The 23,331-nt window shown below is 39.3% G+C and overlaps 3 protein-coding genes across 4 annotated transcripts in view; 1 reads left to right on the top strand and 2 right to left on the bottom strand.

Moving 5' to 3' along the window:
- The window catches only part of LOC121416345 (alpha-N-acetylgalactosaminide alpha-2,6-sialyltransferase 2-like), a 43,978-nt gene extending 40,336 nt beyond the window's left edge, over window positions 1-3,642 (bottom strand). The window contains exon 1 of the mRNA XM_041609913.1: window positions 3,447-3,642. The gene's annotated coding sequence lies outside the window, so the exon portion shown is untranslated. The remainder of the gene's footprint in view (window positions 1-3,446) is intronic.
- A 378-nt stretch (window positions 3,643-4,020) lies between these two features.
- Window positions 4,021-12,826, top strand: LOC121416344. Of its 2 annotated transcripts, none has more exons than XM_041609910.1 (2): window positions 4,021-4,828; window positions 5,891-12,826. In XM_041609910.1, coding segments are annotated over exons 1-2 (5,100 nt in total). In that variant the 5' UTR covers window positions 4,021-4,827; the 3' UTR covers window positions 10,990-12,826. The 2 variants fall into 2 exon arrangements, with proteins under 2 accessions (XP_041465844.1, XP_041465845.1); XM_041609911.1 differs by lacking the exon at window positions 4,021-4,828 and having other exon boundaries at window positions 5,705-6,296; window positions 6,654-12,826.
- A 2,554-nt stretch (window positions 12,827-15,380) lies between these two features.
- On the bottom strand, window positions 15,381-16,562 carry LOC121415497 (uncharacterized protein F54H12.2-like). Its single transcript, XM_041608697.1, has one exon. The coding sequence runs from the start codon at window positions 16,560-16,562 to the stop codon at window positions 15,381-15,383; it is 1,182 nt and encodes a 393-aa protein (XP_041464631.1).
- Window positions 16,563-23,331: the final 6,769 nt, after the last annotated feature.

Raw genomic sequence — 23,331 nt, 5'->3', positions numbered from 1 at the left:
AGGTACAAGTAGTTACATGTATGTGCCGCAGATGTGCCACAGAAAACAAACTACCATTTTCAATTTAACGGTCGGAAGCTGATGATATCGTAAAAAAGAAAAGTGATCTGAACAAAAAATTTTACATCTTTATATTTTGTAGGCATGGGAGGTATTTGTGCATTAATGGTGGCAGCTTGATGAATTTAAAGACCCAGACCGAAACCCAAAAATGAAAATGACAAATCATATACCAATCTCAAGTTTTAAATACAGCAATGTAAAGCTTTATGCATTTTCACCGCTTAGCAGCCGAGTATTTTGCTTACGAACAGCTCCAATTATCAAGCTTTAATAGAAAACAGGCTTTAATGTGCTTTTCACCGGCCTCGAGACCATGACGTCACAATGTGTGAGAAGCAGCGTGATTCCTTAGGTTTGTACAAAGAAAAGCTGGGTAATTTTTTCTTGCTTTCCAGATTACGCATTTCATTTTCTTCACTTCTATAGCAGAGTGATATCACATATATTTTCCTGCATGCTTGAATTTATGAAATCAACAGTCTTGGACTAGTTTTTGCCATATTTTATTTCCTGCTTATATGATGCAGATTTCAATTCTACATGTGCATTCAGATTATGTGTTACATTGATAGAGTCTTGGCTGCCAGAAAGTGTGAAGATGTCGCTACATACATTTAAAAAAAATGCCAGTAGTTGCAGTAAACACTGATTTTATGAGAAAGTCTGTAAAACCAGGCTTAACTGTCAGTATATCGAGGATCTAGATCTGGTACAGTTACATAAACTGAACTTTGTGAAATCTTGAAATCTACGCTGAAAAATGTTCACACTGAAGATCACCAACACAGATAGGCACACGTGGGACAGTGTATTATTATTCCTGGAATAAAGACCCAATGGAAGTGACCAAATCCGCACTTAATTTGCTTATTTCTCAGCAATTACACAATTTCTTCCAGAATCCTTTGGCACATATTTTTTATACAGACACTTGGGTGGTCATTATATTAGATTCTGTAAACAGTCGTTTTGAGATCGTTACCAGAACTGGAATTTATCTTTAACTAAATTGTTCTCTCAAAGTATAGAATAAAAATTTGAGGCCAATTCACAAAAAAATAAAAATTTGAGGCCAATAAATAATAATTCATAATGTTAACCTCAAATGTTTAGTATATATAGGGTTACCTGATTCACTGAATTAATGTAAATAAGCATATAAATAACTTAACAAATGAATAAAATGCAAACCATTTCACCGGTTTTTTTGACAGAACATGTTCTTTGTGGATTTAGCTGCAACTTCGAGCAAGGTTCGTGCGGCTACACCCAGGACCAGGGAGATGACTTCGATTGGACCTGGTTCCAAGGTAGTACCGAGACCAGTGATACTGGTCCTGATGTGGACCATACCCATGGAACTACACAGGGTAAGGTCTTTGCTCCGAATAACCCTTCTCATTTCTCAGTTCATACACTTGTTCACTGCTACCACCCTGCCTGTGGGGAATCTACAGGTACATGTAGGACTATGGTATGCCAAGGTTGTACAGAGCACACACTTTAAAAAATCATTAAAATATCACTTTTGTGACCAAAATTACTAATTTCCATACAGTTGCAATTTATTTTTCATTAGTAACTTAGGAATAATTTATATATTCACCACAGCGCTCAAAAACTTGAATTTTGGGCATATTTTTTAGTACGCCCTCTATTGGTGGAAAGTAATATGGCAAGAAAATTTTCATTTTTTGATCTCTATTTTTAATTAAGCAAAAAATAATTTAAAGAATCAAATTTAAATAAGAGTCAAGTTGTATGAATAATAGGTGTAATAGAAACTGTCAGTGTAAAAAAATCAAGCATTTTCCCCAAAGAAAAAGAGAAAATTAGCCAAACATTGCCACCCTTTTTTTGCCACACATGGAGATATATAGCCTATTAAAGTGAGAACAAGGTTGTATCATAACCTAGACAGCTGGCAGCCGTCTGTTTCGAGGAGTTTTTTAACATTTTTTAATTTTTTAATTTCTCCTCGTCGACAGACGGCTCGCTAGCGTGTCCCCGCCATTAGGGGAGGTACAACGCAAAATCCCCCCGGCGGGGCTCATCGAATATTTTCTTAAATGAATTACAATATATAAAAAGAAGCTTACCAAAATGCAGCTTGTTATTTCCTCTAGGCTTTGATTGGCATTTAAGTGGTGAAAATTCAATTGAAAAGGAACAAAAACAGTGACTTTCCTCGGCTGTCGTGTAGCTCCCAATTCACTCGTTCCTCCGAAGTCGATAATGTACACAAACATATGAGGTAGGATGAACTTCCGGGTCAACTGCTTATCGAAACCGTTGGCCAATCAGATCATCTCTTTTACGTCAGGCTTATGAATATTAATTTTCTTTTCCTTTTCAACGTTTGCTCGCCCTGGCACTGTATACGTGGTATATGTGTGACGTAAAGGTCATGGGGCGGAGTCTAACTTTCGTCGGCCACTTTTTCATGAATAATTCATTACCAAGATGGCTGCCCACTCGAGTCGCAAGTGTCAACTTTTAGAGACAATCCTCTGAATGCCAGTTTCAAAGCGGGAATTTAGGGTAAGAAACTGTCATCACTTAAACATTATCAGTCACCTAATGGTGCATATAAATGCACTGTTTGTGTAAAATATCACGGTATTGAGGAGAAAAACAAGAAATTAGCCGTGGCCATTGAGCCCCGTACAAACGACGGTTTAACTTCGGTCTATGTATTTGGTGAGTGAAGCCAACGAAGTTCAGCTGAACAACCAACATAACATTAACAGAGACCGAAGCTTTTGGTCTAATCATAACCTTGTTCATTGAATGAGTGAGTTCATATTGGATTAATAATTTTGTTAATTTGTATCCATACTACATTTGCAAGGATTATTATGCTTTTTCGCTGATTTCCGCTACTTATGCATGTTACAATTACTATAAAATGTGTGACCATGATGCCCAAGATTATAAGAACACTGAATGTGGTAAGACCACCAAAGAAAATGAAGAAAATGAAGTTGTACATATCTGTGTAGAAAATTGAAATATTGACTATTGAATTGAATATTGACCTTTTTTATACGTTTCTACAGCACAAATCTGGTGCCATATTGCCTAACCTAACATTTGAGTTAGACTTAACGTTAGGTAGGAAATCTGGCACCAGATTTGAGATAGAAGATACCGCCGGTAGATACCGGTCCCGCTGCTGTCGGCCTACCAACTGACCAGAGAAGGCGTTTCCTTCAGTTCCAGTTCCAGAGTCCGAACAATTCCATCTTGCCTTCTTCAGTTCTTGGTTTGGAATTGGTGAGAATTCTATACTTCCAAATTTCCAATCCATACGGATCTTCACCTGTAATGCCAGAATTTGTGACAGATTGAAGGAAAAACAATAAACCAAAAACAATTCTTACCTTAAGCAATGACTGCGGCAGAGACAAAGCAGAAAAATTTAGAGATTCTCGACCTTCAAGATGTACTGTGTGTGGTTCGCAATGCTGGTGTATTATGTGCAGTCACTGCAGTGGTATACAAAAGCGCGACCTCTTGGTGGATCGTGGAGCTAATAGCTCTATGGTATGCCGGTAGGATCAAGGAGCTTCCAACACATTGGTAAGATCCGGATGTGTTTTCAGGATCTCCGATACCATTTGTAGTAGAAGGAAGAAAGTCGGATTTTTTACTCAAATGAAAAAAAATATCTTTTTTCATCATACACCTTTTAATTCGTATAGGTATCAACGCAGAGGAAAGAAATAAACGTTGCGATCCCTTGCGATGAGTTAAATCATAATCGTACCAGTAGTATAAGGATGTCTATGATGTCATGACGTCATCGTCCATTTATGGACGATGACGTCACGAAGTGACGTCATGAAGCCACGCCCCCAGCATGACGTCACGAAGTGACGTCATGAAGCCACGCCCCCAATCTCTGACGTCACGAAGTGACGTCATGCAGATGACGTCACGAAGTGACGTCATGTTTATGACAGCATAGAGGGGCGATATTGCGAAAGGGTAGGGTAGACATGCCTGGACGGGAAGGGGTATATGACACCATAGAGGGGCGATATTGCGAAAGGGTAGGGTAGACATGCCTGGACGGGAAGGGCTATAAATAATGTATTACAATAAGAGGGTAAATTTAGCATGCAAGAAAGTCTTTATAAAGAGGGGGAGAACACCATCGTTTTATACATTCATTCAGCAACATACACGACAGCGTACGAATATAATTACGGCTGAAACCATGGCTGGAAATTACACGTCTTTCTACGGTAGTTCGAAAGTACACGAAGATGTAGGAAGAGAAGAACTACAGGAATCAGATAAGTTATTCTCCGAAAATCCTTTGTTTATAGACGAGGAACAACCTTTCATGGAGATGCAGCAGCAATACCAGAACCAACAGCAGGATCGTGAAAATGAGAATAGAAAAGAAGGGGTGTGGTTTCCTGGTAGAAAGATGAAAGTACCCAACCATCACCAAGTTGGAAGAGAGGAGGCGGGGTCTACAGGATGGCCTAGCAAACCAGAAAACATTGCAGACGACGAGGAATCAAAGATATATCTTAAACGTCCAATCAGCGTAAAAGGAGGTCGTCCTAAATACATCGTGGCTAAGATGTACCGTAAACGTGTATACGTCGATGTGAGAGAATATTTCGAGAAAAACAAAGAACTACTTCCCAGCAAAAAAGGGTTGACCTTATCTATAGACGAATTCAGGGCTTTGTGCTCGGAGAGCCCTAACGTACACAACGCCCTACAAGGAAAATGTAAGAGTAAATAAGTAAGTATAATTACCGAGCCCTTTTAATCTTGTATGAAAAGAAATAACGGTATAAGCCTAATAAACACCGCTCTTTCTTAATCCCCTTGAACTTGAATTGTGTTTTAAGATTACCCTTTTGGTCGCTACGATTAGGACCCACTTCAAAGAGTAAATAATTAATACCATTCGATCTCTTCTTAATTCGGAAATGTGTTTTAAGATTACCCTTTTGGTCCCTACGATTAGGACCCGGCCACTTCAAAGAGTAAATAATTAATACCATTCGATCTCTTCTTAATTCTGAAATGTGTTTTAAGATTACCCTTTTGGTCCCTACGATTAGGACCCGGCCACTTCAAAGAGTAAATAATTAATACCATTCGATCTCTTCTTAATTCTGAAATGTGTTTTAAGATTACCCTTTTGGTCCCTACGATTAGGACCCGGCCAATTCAAAGAGTAAATAATTAATACCATTCGATCTCTTCTTAATTCGGAAATGTGTTTTAAGATTACCCTTTTGGTCCCTACGATTAGGACCCGGCCACTTCAAAGAGTAAATAATTAATACCATTCGATCTCTTCTTAATTCTGAAATGTGTTTTAAGATTACCTTTTGGTCCCTACGATTAGGACCCGGCCACTTCAAAGAGTAAATAATTAATACCATTCGATCTCTTCTTAATTCTGAAATGTGTTTTAAGATTACCCTTTTGGTCCCTACGATTAGGACCCGGCCACTTCAAAGAGTAAATATGTTATACAGCTCTTTTCTTTATTCCCCTTGAACTTGAATTGTGTTTTAAGATTATACAAATAAACAAAGAAAAAACAGAAACAGATAAAGAAAAAAAACGCGCGAAAAAAGGGTATAAATTTTCAGCTGAAAAACTCTTAGGATCACTTAATTTCCTCACACCCGAGGACCAGCACTGGTGACTGAAACAATCTCTCCAAGTAGTTAGATCAGAATCATGGGTGATTCTCAGGCAACCCCTTCGTCTTCGCAGCGTAGTACTTTATTTAGACAAAACCTTCAAAATTTACTTTCAAATCTATATGATTTTTCCATATCTCAAGTGCAATCTTTGGTGACAAGCACAGTCGATGCAGTTCATGGCCTTGCACATCACCCCACCGAGAGTCAACATCCATCAAGTCCATCTACAATACCGGTAAGTGAATGCAACGTTTCTATACTTAGCAGTCATGTAAGAGATGTGGTTGATAGTTCCATTACCAATCCTGCTAGCGATGGAGTTCATGCAGCCTCTAGCATTGAAAATTCGAATAATGGTTGGTCAGAGGATGAAGATTTTATTATATCGAATCCTAATCATGCTAAGGTATCTAGAAAACGAAAATGTCCTCTCAGGAGAAGAGATGCTCCAATGGCTAAAAAATCTCAAAAGCCTAAAAATTCTTCAAAGCCTAAAAAATCTAAGCCTGTAATAAAGTCTAAAGCAAAATTCGCTGCGCGTGATAGATTACGTAGGAAAAAAAGAGTAAATAATGCAGCCAAATCCAGTTCGATCGCTCCTTTTCAGAACAATATCACAGGGAATTGGAATATTCCAGCCCCCTCTCACCATTTTGGCCCGGGGAACGAGTACGTTCCAACACACACACCCCCTCCCCATGTGAATTATTATATTTCATCGGACGATGAGGTGGAAATTCCATCATCTCAAAAACGAAAATCCACCCTCCAGACGGGTGGTGGAAAAACTGATCCAAATTCTAAAGGAGGAAAGGGTGGTAAAGGAAAGTTGAAGAAAAGCGATTCCCTATCTAGACAAAATTCCCCCCAAAAGTCTAAAGCAAAATTCGCTGCGCGTGATAGATTACGTAGGAAAAAAAGAGTAAATAATGCAGCCAAATCCAGTTCGATCGCTCCTTTTCAGAACAATATCACAGGGAATTGGAATATTCCAGCCCCCTCTCACCATTTTGGCCCGGGGAACGAGTACGTTCCAACACACACACCCCCTCCCCATGTGAATTATTATATTTCATCGGACGATGAGGTGGAAATTCCATCATCTCAAAAACGAAAATCCACCCTCCAGACGGGTGGTGGAAAAACTGATCCAAATTCTAAAGGAGGAAAGGGTGGTAAAGGAAAGGTGAAGAAATCTAAAAACAAGACAACAGATACAGACCAAGACGAGTCCTCTAATCCTGACTCTTTATCCCCTTCAACTCAAAATTCAGAATATCGCGCAGGTAATCGTACCAGCACTCCCCAACCGCTATGGAATTTCGTAGATACTCGAATGTCAAAAAGATTTGGCGTTCGGGAGTCCTGGTACGATTTTGTGGGCGATATTCCCGACCATGCTACTGTAAGGGAAGTTCTTTCATACATAGCGTCCTCTCTCGAGGAGCTAAGGCAAATGTTACTTGAGGGAACATCTCAAAGAGATTATGTTAGACTCGTGTTGGTCTCCGATCAACTGAATATACCCATTGCATTCCCTTGGTCTACAGTTAGGGATTTTGATATAAGCGCGATTCTGGACCGCATTGAGCGAGTTTTGAATAGCAACCAAGACTTCATGTTAAAACCGGGCTTTACCATCCGTTTTCACCATGTTGTTAACCCCGTTGGTGGGTACCGACGTAAAATGGATGGTCTTGCCGATGACGAAGCATGTCTAAGAAAAAGATCAATTATTACAGTGCCATCTTCTATTGAAGATAAAACATGTTTCGCAAACGCAATTGTCATTGCCAGATATTTTGTAAATAATGACCCTACCTATAAGCGTTGGTCCCGTAATGACCGACCGCCCACCGCGGGACTAAAAAAAGAGGCTGCAAAACTCCATGAGCTGGCAGGGGTACCGTTAGGGGAAGTTGACTCAAGCCAATACAGTAAATTTCAATCCGTATTACAACCAGAATTCAGATTGGTAATTTATAAGGGTCGTAAACATCACTCTAGGATTTATGCTGGTCCTCCTGCTGACAAAAATATTTACCTGTACCTATCTGAATCGTCTCACTACAATGTGATAAGAAATATGGCGGCTTTTTTGTGTGTAAGGAATGTATGCAGAAAGTGTCTAGAGGTGTACAATGACGCGCGTAAGCATGAATGCTGCGAAATCTGTCCAGATTGCTTTTCTAACCATTGTGATCGTAATGATCTCGCCAAACGTGACCCTCGTACATGCAAAGACTGCAACATGGTATTCCTGACAGAGCAGTGCTTTCGATCGCATAGCGTGACGCTGTTCGATAATGAAACGGCTTGTAATAGCAAAAACAAATGCCTGAAATGCGAGCGCGTGTTTGACACAAATGTCCTTCCTGGTAAGAGGAGAGATCACGACTGTTCTCAAGTATTTTGTAGGATATGCAAGGATTATGTGGACGGGTCGACTCATGAATGCTACATGAAGGTAACAAAAAAAAGTCCTTACTATGTACCATCAGAAAAAGAAAAAGAGCTAGATAAAATATTTCAGAAAAAGAAAAAGAAAAAGAGCAAATCCAAGAAAAAGAAATCTGTTAAACCAAAAGATGGGGAGAATCAAAATGAGAAAGAAAAGGAAGATTTGCCCATACCTCAGAAATACATATATTTCGATTTTGAATGTACTCAAAATACAGGGTCCCACGTTCCAAATCTTGTACATGCATCGTGGGAATGCACCAATTGCATGGATGGGATCCCCCCCGAAGACGAAGAAGAAGGTTGCCTGTATTGCGACTCTAAATATGACAGGGAAATAACTTTCCAGGGGCGGGAGACATTGGAGCAATTTTGCAAGTGGCTATTTTCAGAGGATAACGATGGTGCAATAGCAATCGCACATAATAGCAAGGCCTACGACTCCTATTTTCTCCTCAATCATTTAATTGCCAAAGGAATTATTCCAGAGGTCATAATGAATGGTGGTAAGATTATGAGTCTGCGCACACAAGACCCCAAAATCACGGTGAAAGATAGCTTGAACTTTTTCCAAATGGGACTAGCGAAATTGCCCAAAACATTCGGGATACAGGAACTGAAAAAGGGTTTTTTCCCTCACCTCTTTAATGTGGAAGCTAATGAAAACTACGTGGGACCCCTTCCAGATAAAAAGTATTACGGAACAACCTCTATGATGAAAAACACTCTCCTCGAATTCAATGAGTGGTATGACAATGTCCCCCAAGACTACGTATTCGATTTCCAGAAAGAAATTTTGGAATATTGTAGAAGCGATGTGAAAATCCTTCATGAAAGCTGTAAGTTATTCAGGGTTAATTTCAAGAAGATCACACAAACTGAAAGTAATCCTGATGGGATCGACCCGTTTCATTACAATCTGACGCTCCCTGGCGCGTGCAATTTGTTGTTTCGAACGAATTACCTGAAGCCAGACACCATCGCGCTAATTCCTCACGATGGATACACTAATCCCAAGTCCCATTCTCTGAAAGCAGGGGAGTGGTTGCATTACCTGTCACAATCCTTAGGGATTGATATTCGCCACGCATTTAACGGCGGCGAACGCAAGATTCACGGACGCTATGTGGATGGGTACAGAGAAGATGGGGATACCAAATTCGTCTATGAATTTTTAGGCTGTTTCTTTCATGGGTGTAACACTTGTTATCAACCAGACACCATAAACAAACGTTGCAACAAAAGAATGGGAGTGCTGTACAATGAAACGGTACACAGGATCGAACTTATGAAAAGAGCTGGGTATACCGTTGAAGTTATGTGGGAACATGATTGGGATAGGGAGAGGATTAGACCAGAGGTGATTCCCCACATCCAAAATGTGACTGAAAATTTCAAAGATCCTCTCAATCCCCGTCACTCATTTTTTGGTGGCCGTACCGACGGATGCAACCTTTTCTACAAGGTGAAGCCAGGCGAAAAGATACACTATTATGATTTCACCAGTCTTTATCCTTATATAAATAAATTTGGAAGATATCCTCTGGGTCACCCTCGGATTCTACATTCTAATTTCCCACCCATCGAGGAAATATTCGGTCTGATTCAGTGTGAAATAACACCACCCAACAATTTGTTCCATCCTGTGCTTCCCTACCGTTCCTCTGGCAAACTCACCTTCCCACTCTGCGCGGCATGCGCAGAATCCCTCAATCAGAACAAATGTACCCATCCAGACAGCGAGCGTAAACTGAAGGGCGTTTGGGTGTCGGAAGAATTGAAAAAAGCTCTAGACATGGGATACCATGATCTGCGCATGATCGAGGTATGGCAATTTGATCGTTCCACACAGTACAATGTAGAGACGCAATCAGGTGGTCTTTTTGCAGACTATATCAATGCATTCATGAAATTGAAGCAGGAAGCCTCTGGGTATCCTGCCAATGCAAAGACCCCCGAAGAGCAAAGAAATTATGTTCGAAAGTACTATGATCATGAAGGGATTCTGCTCGATCCAAAAAAGATCGAAAAAAATCCAGGGCTACGAGCAATCTCAAAGCAGATCATTAATGTACTTTGGGGGAAATTTGCCGAGCGCAACAATTTGAGGCAAACAAAATATGTCACTACCTCCGAAGAATTACTAAAATTGTTTAATGACGATTCGGTAATTGTGAACGACTTAATAGTCATGAACGAAATGGTACAGGTGAATTATACATGCAGTGAAGGCTTTGTGGATCAAAATGTAAATACAAACATAATACTGGCAAGTTTCACCACAGCCATGGCTAGATTGAAGTTATACAGTATTCTAGAAATGTTAGGAGATAGAGTCTTGTACCACGACACCGATAGTGTTGTATTTAGGACGGACCCCTCCCTCGAACCTTCTGATCCTAAAACGGGCGACTATTTAGGGGAATTGACTAATGAAATTGACTCGAGCAATGATGAACACATAGAAACATGGCTTTGTGCAGGTCCAAAGAATTATAGCTATAAAACGAATAAGGGGAACACGGTTTGCAAAGTAAGAGGGTTTACCCTAAACAATGCTAACTCTCTTGTAATAAACCACGACACTCTCAAAGAGCTCATTCGCTCTCATGAAGAAGAAAAACGCACAATCCATGAAACAAAAATCATACGTGACACGGAGACAAAGACCCTTCATACCGTGGAGCGAAAGAAAGATTATCGAGTCGTTTTCACCAAAAGGGTTCGAGTGGGGGATGGTTCCGAAACCTTACCCTATGGCCATGTAGAAATCCCATAGGCAAACAAAAAATTACTAAAGTACAATACGATGATATGGTACACCGACTGGCAATCCATACATGAACGGACAAATAAATATAAATAAATACATTAATTAATTATTATTGAGACAATCCATTATTCTGATGCGAACTGGAATCTTAGTCTGGATTGGTTAAATTCAATGTTTATGAGAACATCATTATGTCTATTTATACGTTGTCCTAAAGTTTTAGATTCACTTTTTATATTAGCCTTCTTAAGAAGAGGTTGTCGTTGTTGTTATACCTTGAGATGGATAGTACATCATTTCGTAGAATTCAGCAATCCGCTATGAGGGGCATTCCTCAAAATTCATTTCGCATGAATTTCATTGCTATTGTACTCTTTCTTATCATTTTATTCTCGAATTTTTTTCTTGATATAATACTTACAAAGCAGATCACTGGTAATGATACAGTGGCCTTGTCGTATTCAAATTCCTCTACTGGTGAAGAGAGCTTCGCTAGTTCTTTCTCCATTGACTGAGATAAAATTCCTTGGTGTACTTTTTGTTTAATAGTGTTATGAATATATATATATATTTAAATGTCCAATTAAGTGCTTGGGCGTTAGTTACTGTTTAGCCGTCACTATACCCACATCTCTTACTAGGCTGATTTTACGTTGCATTCACTTACACGTGTTTTAACTTTGTTATACTGTGTATATATTTATATTTGTCATGGATGTACGGATGAGACATCCTTTTACCATGTGCGTTGTCGGTCCAACTTTTTCGGGTAAAACCATGTTTGTTAAAAAATTATTAAAAAATATTCCAACTATGTTTGACCATACGCCAAAAAGAATTGTATGGTTTTACGGTGAATTCCAAAATGAATATCTCAGCATGATGAATACCATTCCAAATATTGAATTTCATGAAAACTTACCCGAGGACTTTTATGCATATACAGACAGCGCAAACCCTACTCTGTTTGTAATAGATGATTTGATGGATGCTGCAGGTGATAATAAAAGGGTGGCTGCTTTATTTACGAAGGGGTGCCATCATAGAAATGTTAGTGTTATTTATATTACCCAAAACCTATTTCATAAAGGGAGAGAATCAAGGGCGATTTCACTCAACACCCAATATTATTGTATATTCAAAAACTGTAGAGATAAAATGCAAATATCATGTTTAGCTAAACAGATGTATCCTGGCCGCGTTAAATATTTTCAAGAAGCTTACGCCGATGCAACCAGAAAAAATTATGGCTACCTTTTTATTGATCTGAAACCGGATACCCCCGAGGACTTCCGTTTGAGAACGAATATTTTCCCAGGGGAAAGACAATTTAGCTACGTCCCTAGAGTATAAATGAACATTCCACTTCAGAATCTATTTTATTATCGAAAGATGTCTCGACGTATCAGGACACACGCTGTCCTTCTCAAGACATTGGCACACTGCACATCCAAGCAAAGAAAGGCGTTATTGAAAACAGCAGACAAAGGACTTATAGACGCCATTTGCGAATGCATCGTAAACGTGGTCAACGGCAATATCAAAATTTCCCCAGCTCATAAACGCTCCCTCGCTAAGCATAAACAAAGACTGAGAAAGCTCTCCGATCGTCGAACTTCACTCAAGGAAAGAAAAAGACTGTTGAATCAACGTGGAGGTTTCATCTTACCCATGTTAATGAGACTCGTTGTTCCAGCTGTGGGAGCCATCGCAAACGCTTTTACTGGAAATAGAAAATAAAAACAGTCATGGAGCACACACGTAAGATGGTTCTCGTCCCTCCAAATATGTTGCAATCTCTGCAGACTGGTCCATCTTCTTCAACGCAGCATCAGTTAGATGATCTCGACGAAAAAATGCGTATGATCTTGGAAATGAAGGACTTGAATGTACACGACAAAGCAAACATGTACTCTCAGTATTTACAATCATTTCTTAAAGCGTCCGACAACTTGAAAAAACCAGTACCCATCGAGATCCGTGACATCGAACCCTCAAAGAAGGAGATGGGAGCTACCACCCCGCCTACGAACTATGATCCTGACCATGTGACTGATCCGGTCGAACTCGATATCATGCAGCATATCCCCAAATCTTATGCAACCCGTGCTCACCAGCTACTCCAAAAATTAAAAAACAATCCAACTGTACAATGGACATCGACCGGTCAACTAGTTATTCATGGAAAACCCGTGCGAGGGAGTAATATTTGCGATTTGATGTACGATATCTTCCGCGAGCGGAAAAGCTACGTCCCCAGTGGCAGTGAACAATTTATCCGGCTGCTGGCCGAGATGAATATCCCGGAGACGGTTCTCACCAATCCTAAGAGAAGGCACGATCTACAACAATGGAAACGAGATGACGTCTTCGAGAAAGAAGAGGTTGAAGAGGACCAAGCGGTAACGAAAAATGAAAAAGTAGCCAAACGGTCAGGTGCATCTTTAAAAGTAGTCAAATCCATCAAAAGAAACAAAAATGAACCTCCATCCAAAAAATGGTCTCATTTTTAGAGGGTGGGATCAAAGTTTCAGTCACCAGTGCTGGGGAACGTGCCTATCTATTTATTGGAAATTAATAGACTTTTACAAGTCATTTTTTTCAGAGTGAAGCCCTTTATACTGTATGTTGCCTTTATTTTAATGTATTCAGAAATATTTGCATCATTAACCATGCTGAATTAAGAATATTTCGGGAATAGGTGGCAAAATTAGTAAATGGAAAAATGGGTAAACGGCCAAATGGGCAAATGGATAAACGGGCAAATGACCAATTGCATGTCATGTCTAACAGAAATATTTTAACTTATACTATATTCAGCATGGTTGGTAAAGTTTGCTTATATTTAATATTTAATACACTGTATATAAGTCGTGTATAAAGTGTGATGTGTAAGGAATTGTAAATGTTTATTTGAGATCTAACTTATTTAATAATGTATAAACTGTCAAATTGTCAATCGGCTGCTATGTCTAACGTACATATTTTTAGAGTTGTATCTTTCATAATCAAAATATGTATTTATTTACAACCAATATAAACCATGAATTTATATTATATTCCCTACGATTGGTAATGTTTATACGTATGAAATAAAATGTAGATAGTTCCTGTATGAAGTGTGATGTGTTAGGAATTGTAAATTTTGATATTTCTTAAGAATAATTGGTACGATTTTCGTACCATTAGAGACCATACTTTGTATTATTTAAATTGATAATTAGTATAATTCCGTACTTCAAGCTATAATTAGGAAGATCTCCATACCAAAAGATACGGAAAAGTAGATAATTTTTAAATATTATTTTTAGTCCGAATGACGATATATTTACATATTTTGGTTTTTGAACGGTTTAGGAGTAACAGGTTTATTTAATGTACACCTGATGTAATTAATTCAAGAATAAAAGACAGACAGTTAGACACGGAAATATAACCATGAACACAAATGACATATATGTGGATGTAAATCTTTATTCATCGATATTATAGTATCTTACATTGTAAATTCAACATGTAGTGTTGTTTTCTTTTACTGTACATTCACTGTGTATAAGAATGGATAGAGAGGAGGGTGGCTGTGAAAGAGAGAGAGAGAGAGAGAGAGATGTTGATGAAATGTAACCCTAACCCTAAACGGTGATGAAAGGGTAAATGAAAATAGAAAGCGAGAGGGGGGGGGGCGGTATATTGATGAGAAAACAAAGAGAGAAAGAGAGAGAGAGAGAAAAGGAGAAGAAAGGACGGATGATGTATGGAAATGGGCAATATAACTTCTAATAATAACACTATTCCTATCCCTGACCCTATTCCAAACTCTGACCCCTACTCCCACTAAATAAGGAGATTAAGAGTTACCCTCACGGTCTTCAAAACTGTTTGCAATTTGCAAAAGGGTGTGTTTAAGATCATGGGTAGGAAATGATGTATTATAATTGGTATTAAACCAAGCATTTACTTTCCTATCGTTATTATTGAAATCAAGGCCAAAAACATTCACAATATCTCTTAGTCTCCTTCCCCCCAGTCTTTTAATCAAATAATAGATACAATATTGTCCACACACTGTAGAAAACGATCCTTGCAGTCGTTTGGTATTGAAATCCCAATGCTTTATATTTTCATCCAAGTATTCTTTAAACTCTTCGCTATAGAAAGATGGTGAATTCCCATACGAATCGAAAAATTCTCCTCTGTTTCCATCATAATAGAATGCGAGCCAGTGGGAGCCGGGTTTGTTGCTAGGGTCGGTGTTGAAAACGTAACAGTATCTATTGTTTGTCGAGACATGGGGTATTTCATCCAATGCGAAAACCCCCTGAAAATAGTCCTTGGTAGTAGGATGACTCTTGAGCACGTGATCAATCTGAAACGTATCCATGTATGCGTCCTTTCTATTAACCCTTGAAATCATAGATGACATTTCTACTCCTATCAATCTGGATAAGTCCTTGTGATTCAGAGTAAACGATACAATTCACTGTGTTGGGCAACGCAGCATCAAAACCTGCTTCGAGACGTACGTTCCCTTCCTTGACAAGATTAAGATGACAGCCATCACTTAAATCGGGGGTGAGATCAAATGCGTAAAGTGTGTATCCTTGGGCATATTCTTCCCTATTTATAGCTATTCCATGGTCTGAGAATAAGCGGCTGGTTCCCATAAACAGGGTATTGTAGGCTTCAATATAGTTCTGGTTCCCGCCCTCTTCGAAACAAGGGCGCAGAGGCCTCATGGGAAGGGGCTCTCCATCCACAGTTATTGAAATGTAGTTTAAATTATAATGCTTAAAATTATAAGGGTTTTTTCTGTAGCTCCCGTTGAAAGAGTCATTATCCACAAATCCTATGATGATACGGTTAGGGATCTGTCCTAGAAAAAGATTGTCTTTATTAATGGACATATTTCCGGCTGGAATGGTAAAGGATTTCACGTCTACTTTGTTTATTGGATACTTGGCAGGAGTGTTTTCTAGCCCTTTTGCATGCGACAGCATCACTGACGGGTTGACTTTCACCTTCCTGACGTAGAGGGTAGCCTTCTCTATCATGATCTTGTATTTGGACGTAGCGTCCGATGTGAGCAGGCAAAAACCATCTTTGTTTCGGTTGAGCTTGATTTTAACGTCCACACCTGGAAGCATGAGCCGCTCTTGGAAAAAAATGTCTCCATACAAGGGTCCCAGTAGTGATAAAGTTTTACTCTGACTCGTAAATTTCTGTCTCTTTTTCAAACCAGCGTTCGCTTCCACTTGAGGTAGGAGGGGGTTTACTACGTCAAAATAGCCAGCCTCGTCCTTGTAAAATAACTGCTGGGTCAACTGGGATGTCATCGAATCGTGTCCATAGTGGGTTAACACATCTAAGTAAGCTCTATAAGCGTTTGTATTTGATGGTTGAGAAACGAGAGTCTCATTCAGTTTCACATCTATCTGGCTGAAAAGTGAAGGAAGCAGCAGATTGATGGGTCCTACTGGTGCATCTTCCGCGAGGGCTGTGTTGTCTGGGTTGACAATTTTTAGCAGTACATGAAGCATGGTTTGTGATAAGTCGATGTATTCTTCGGCGGTTCCAGCCATGTTAAATTCAATAGGTCCTGAATCTGTTATGTTGCTCACTGGATGGTATTCCACCCACGGACCTTTTACAATGCTCATCTGGGTAAAGGGGACTGAAAATAGGTCCAATTCGGACTTACAGCAAATGTCACTTTTTTCATGAAGAAGGGCCATGGTGATGCGTAGTAGGGTATTGAAGAAGGAGTGGTTTAATCAAAGATGTCCAGGCGGCGTCTTTTCACACGAGACTTCTCGGATCGAATGACAGGTTTTCTTCTTCGCTGTTTCCTTTTAACTATAAATGCTCGTCCCCCTCCACCCTGTGATTTCTTTCGTACACCTTCCAGGGCTTTTCTAGCTAGTCGTTTCCCTGCCTGAGAAACATTTCTTTTAGCGACGGTTTTTAAGGGTTGTCCACTTAAAGTGTCCTGTACTATGTTTAGTCCCGTGTTTAAAACTTCCTTCCCCAGAGCCGTGGCCCCTTTTTTGAGGAGTGGAGTTGCTGTTCGAAATAGTCCTCTCACAAGACTACCAAGGCCATGTCCTCGCTGCATTACTGCTCCTCTGAAAACTGGAATACCCATACCCTGTTGTTTTACGTAAAGGGGATGATTATGAATAATTCTATTAAAATTATTCATACGTACCATGATCGTTAAAATTGTTTCAGTTATGGTAAACTCGAAGAGCGCTCTCTGAAGTGAAGTTTCACAATGACTTTCCCACGCTCAAATGGGACAACTTCTCCCGTTTCAGTTGTTAATATAATGTCAATGGTTTCAAAATGATGAATCTTCAGGGGGACGTAATGCGGGGATGTGTAGTAATTGACGATATTCTCGTGTCTTTTGCTGGGTACAACAGCAATTGTTCTTAAGAGTGGGACGGCCACATCCCCCACATGCTGAGACTGTACAATATCCGAATAGAGGTAAAATGTATGAAACTGCATATGTACATCGACCGGTAGAGGGCTTTCTGTCGTTTCTGTAATACGGCATTCCCCGTCAAATCCCAACAGTCGGGCTAAATAGCAAGAGATGACGATTTCAGCCCGTTCTCTGATATCTATGTAACATCGCCGTGATCTTTTCTTATAGTAGAAACCGATCTTACTACGCACAACATCAGGAATGATAGAGTTAATGGTTTCGCACAGGTCATCTCCTGAATTGTAATATCCGGCTGGGACCTTTAACATGTACGTCAAAACTAGATTAGAGCCTGACTCATCTAAGGTGTACAGCTTTATCCAGTTTTCCTCGCCGTTTAGGTTAAACCAACTGTGCAAAAATTGGATTTCAGCAAGCCCAACTTCAAAATCTTCGCTTAGTGTGAGTGGTCTGTGTAATTTCGTGGTATAGTGACACGTTTTGTTTTCTGGGAAATAACTCAGGGAACTGTTACTAGGTAATGTGACGTAAAATTGCGAACCCATTGTGCATTACCTCACACTTCCTCCTCGCGAGTCAAAATGATAATCATGTGTTCAACCTTCTATTTTTATCTTTTTTTTATTCGCTCTACCCAGCTATCGAACTCGCTTCCATAACCTTGCCAACGCACTAAATATTCCTTTTTACCACTTTTCTTTCGCGTTTTTAACACCTTTTCTACAGCATATAATTCACCGTCTGATTTTGACACTCTTTGAAGCTCACGTTCATAAAAGGTACCCCTTATCTCATTACCGTTATAATCCTTTATTCTGTATACAACAATAGGCTTTGCTATTCTCTTTTTAATGGTGAATATTTCCTCAGACCAGTTAGCTTTGTATCCCTTATCAAACCTCAGTTTACTCCTGCTTATACGGACCTTGTCCCCCACCTCGAATTTAAATAATATTCTCGATTTTGATCCTCGAGTTTTAATCCTTTTCTGTCCGTATAAAGTCCTCAATACCTGTTTTTGATTTTCGATGGATACTTCACTAGGTTTCATTCGAATACTAGTGTGAAAGGTATTGTTGTACCCATCCATGATTTTCTTTAAAATATCTATGTATCTGTAAGAATTTTTAAACGTAAAGTATCGCCATAGTCTCTCTCTGATTGTCCTATTCAATCTTTCAACAACGGAACCCTTTACCTCATTTTCTGTAGTGAAAAAATATATGTTTTGAGATTTTAGGTGGTTTTGGAATTCATTGTTTATGAATTCGCGCCCTTTATCTGTGTGTAACATAACGGGGACCCTCCCTTTGTCCGTTATTTGCTTAAAAGCTTCTATTATCGCCTTTCCCGTCTTGTTTTTTATAGGGACTGCCCAGGCAAACTTAGACAATACATCAATACACATTAACAAATAACGGTACCCTTCGTTATCCCCCTTCAAATTTTGAACATCGAGGAGATCGGCCTCCCAGATTTCATCGATGCCTCTCACCACCACTCTATTCCGCACAAACTTTTTTCTTACTGGAGCATGAAGGGTATATGCGTCCTGCATTTCCAACCATTTTTTTACAGTTTTATACGACACTTTCTCAAATCCGCTCTTTCTTAACGCCTTCCACAATTTCACGGCACCGCCAAAACTACCCTCGTTGCGTGGATCATAGTATATTTTATGTAATATATCTTCTACACGACCCATAATCGAGGACTTCCCTCTTCCACTATCTCAACAGTCAATGGTCTCACACACCAATATCATGCATCCTTTAAAGAAACTCGCAGACGAATATCATGATTACACAGATTCAGATAGTTAATATTTCATATCATTGGCAAAAATGCCTTTATATCTTCATCCAATCATTTCTTCTTCATTGAAATTTAACATATATTATTGACATTGTTGACATCATATGTGAGTACGTAATACATAATATACATCACTGTCTGTGTTAGAGTTCGGTAAATGCTGAATTTAGATGGTTTAAATGTCCATTGTATATTGTATGTATACAGTTCTCTGATGAACGCGTTCAATACGTCTTTTTGTTGACATTGATCGTCTATGCAGCTGTACATATTCATAAAATAGCATACGGCGACGATGGCTCTTTCCATGGCATTACCGTGTGATGGCTCCCCGATGCAGTTCAATAAAAGAGTTTGGGCGAATGCATTGAAGTCATCGTCGTGATTAAGTTCAATCTTTTCCACACATTTAAAGTTTTCCATTTCCATAATGCGCTGACACATGTCCATGAGTTTTGTTAGGTCTTTTTCTAGACAGGGTGTTTTGCTCGAACCGTTGACGATCGTAGTCAGCAAGTGGCTTTCTTCTCCGGCAAACCCAGGATTTCTTCCCCCATGGCACGGTACACTGTGCGAACAGCGCTCTCTACTCCCTCGATGTGGAAGGCTATTCGTTCCATTTTCTCTTTTAACTCCTCCTCTGTTTCCCCTTTCAGAAGAAATTTGAGATACTCTGTGAAGAGGCAGGGATCCATCAGCTCTGGTTTCAACCACATTACTCTCGCAACATGAGGGTAAAATTGAGCCACCTTTTGAGGGTCCAGGTATTGTACAGCCTGGTGAACTTTCAGTTGAGGATTGTCCTTGACCATGTCTTCTATCCACGTGCTGGGATATTTTGCCAGGTCCCTGAATACTTCCACGATCGTTATGTATTCGATGACCAAGAGCAGGTCTGCCTTCTCCACCTGGTTCTGGAATATTTGACACCATTCCTGGTCTTCTTTTTCGACAGTTTTTGGAGACATCTTGAGAGTTCTCTGGCTCAGCCGTAATTATATTCGTACGCTGTCGTGTATGTTGCTGAATGAATGTATAAAACGATGGTGTTCTCCCCCTCTTTATAAAGACTTTCTTGCATGCTAAATTTACCCTCTTATTGTAATACATTATTTATAGCCCTTCCCGTCCAGGCATGTCTACCCTACCCTTTCGCAATATCGCCCCTCTATGGTGTCATATACCCCTTCCCGTCCAGGCATGTCTACCCTACCCTTTCGCAATATCGCCCCTCTATGGTGTCATAAACATGACGTCACTTCGTGACGTCATCTGCATGACGTCACTTCGTGACGTCAGGGATTGGGGGCGTGGCTTACACATGACGTCACTTCGTGACGTCATGCTGGGGGCGTGGCTTCATGACGTCACTTCGTGACGTCATCGTCCATAAATGGACGATGACGTCATGACATCATAGACATCCTTATACTACTCGTACCTGTGCTCAGTAGCTTACCTAGGATTTTCCACGGGGGGGGGGGGGCAAAACCGTCCGCCGAAAAATTTGACAAGCAAAAAACAAGGGTCATCAATCATAAATAAAGGATTTCGTACCCCCCCCAACAAAAAAAAGTTTTCAATGATGAAAAAGGTCTTCAATCGTACCAGAAAGAAAAAAAAAATGACAAGCCAAAAAAAAGGCAAGCTCGTCGAGGGGGGGGGGGCAAAAAAGGTTTTCAAGCTCGTCAGGGGGGCAAAATAGGTTTTCAAGCTCGTCAGGGGGGGGCAAAATAGGTTTTCAAGCTCGTCAGGGGGGCAGACTGCCCCCGCCCCCCCCCCCCCGTAGGTACGCTAGTGCCTGTGCTAGAGAAACGTTCATGGGAGCACTGTATTAAATAAAATACATGACAATAATAGATTTTATAATCTACTGAGATTTTATTCAACACATTTCAGTCAATAAAATCAAATCAAATCAAACAATACTTTAAAACTCATCTCTTTTCTTGCATTATCTATCAGTTCTAGACTAACGACACAATAATGATTGTTTGACTTCTATAGACCCGTAACTTATTCATAATGCAAGTTTTTAACCAAATGACGATCGGATTTGGGAAGTTATTGACAACCTGAAATCTTGCCAAAGGCTTGCATGATATATATATTTATTTATTTGCATCTGATTTAATTGCGATTTGTCCATGTGAAAATCGATGTATAGATAAATCCAAATTTAATCCTTCAAATTGCTCCCCCAAAAAGGTCCGATGATACAGAGATGGTCAGATCTGACCTTTATACATGCATCGTCCCATGTCACACTGGACCTCGGGATATACCGGAACAACATCCGAGGAACACATCCATGAATTTGAATAAAGTTTTTATTATAGTTGGCCTTGTAAACACATTTCATTATCTTGAATAACTACTTACACTAAGAAATGGGGGTCCAAATCTAAACCCTATACTTTTGGTAAAGCCTACAATGCACACCAAGGGGTTATAATGAGTGCAATATGGGGCTTTATCAAGTTTGTTCTCACACATGAATAAGAATAATATTGATAATATAATCATTTTTTTTTAATCTGACTTTTGATTTCAAGATTTCAGGAGACATTATGCTTGCCATTTGGGTACCGAACGTATGGGGTATACCTGCGGTTTTTTTTCTTATTTAAGTGCACACCTATTAATACCAATAATGCGTAAAGCATTTCCATTTCTTTGAATGCAGAATAAAAGAGCAAAGGTGCCGTAGCCGGGGATCGAACCCCGTTATATAAAATGAACAAATAGTGGTTTAGTAATTCTCACTTCGGCTATATAAAATGAAAGGATAGACCAGTTTAGCCCAAGTCGTCCCGGCCTGACATGTTAAAGTTACTCGCGGACTAAAATCCCGGCCTGAAATAGATTAGCCCCCAAAACATGAAAAGGCAGCCCAATTGCAACATAACTCGATAGTTACAAAGCTTAAAACAACACAGTCAATATTACTGAGAAATTCCAATATATAAATGGAAAGGGAGCAAAATACCCCACTCCGTCCCAATTTCATAGTTAAAGGACAAGTCTACTCAAACAAAAAGTTTATTTGAATAAAAAGATAAAAATCTAACAAGCATCAAACACTGAAACTTTCAGATCGGAATGTAAAATAAAAAAAATATGACTTTAGAACTGATGTTCGCTTAATTTAATCCGTATGCAAATGAGAGAACTTATGACGTCACTCACTCACTATTTCCTTCGTATTTTATTGTATGAAATATGAAATAATCAAATTTTCTCCTCATTCTCATGTGAAGCAATATTTTCTGTCACCCTATACATAATAGAATTACCATTGTTTTAACATTTTGTTGTGGTTCAGTCAAGTTGGTCCTTTTTGTCTGTAAAAATTGAAATATTGTTTATTCACACCAAAAAAATAGTGAGGCCGTCAGGGACATCATCGACTCTTTCATTTGCATATCACTGATTTGTTCATAATTTTATAACTGTTGTGAAAAATAAACGAAACTATACAATGTCATAACTTTTTTTCTTCTTTTTTCACATCCGATTTTGATGAAAATGTTATTCTTCTTTGATTTTTCTCGATTAATTCAATTCAACATTATTTCTGGGGTAAACGTGACCTTTAAAAGTACAAATTTATGAGCGTTTTGGGATCTATATATACAGAACGAATTAATATGGTTGTATGATTTATTAGGCTTGGAAAAGGAGACTGATCCTGTAACAGACCATCTGCCCCGATTACAATTATCAAGTTCACCCCTTTACATCTCTGCCGGGATGACTCCTAAACTATCCACCATTGAAAATAAGCGATCGTTCACATAATGAATTAACTGGCTCATAAGATTTAAAACACAGCTGCAGTAACCACTAATACAATCGATTAATGCAAAGATTGTTCCTGTTTGACGAACCACTTCCGAGGGAATTCATATGACCTAATTCTGCAACATCAGAAAGAATCAATCCAGAGATTGGATTTGGACCTTGAAAGAAAATTGGAAAAGCTCTATCATGCATTTCATTATTTCATGATTAAGTTTATTATCATGGAATTCGACAAGAATAAACAAAGAAACTCAATGTTTTCTCTAAACCAAACGGTA

The sequence above is a fragment of the Lytechinus variegatus genome, chromosome 5, assembly GCF_018143015.1.
Source record: "Lytechinus variegatus isolate NC3 chromosome 5, Lvar_3.0, whole genome shotgun sequence".
In the NCBI taxonomy this organism is placed as follows: domain Eukaryota; kingdom Metazoa; phylum Echinodermata; class Echinoidea; order Temnopleuroida; family Toxopneustidae; genus Lytechinus; species Lytechinus variegatus.
Note: the sequence above shows the minus strand (reverse complement) of the source record. Positions and strands in the feature narration are given on the sequence as shown.

Coding starts and splice junctions, on each gene's coding strand:
- LOC121415497 (XM_041608697.1), bottom strand. CDS start 16,562: ATGGCTGGAACCGCCGAAGAATACATCGACTTATCACAAACCATGCTT.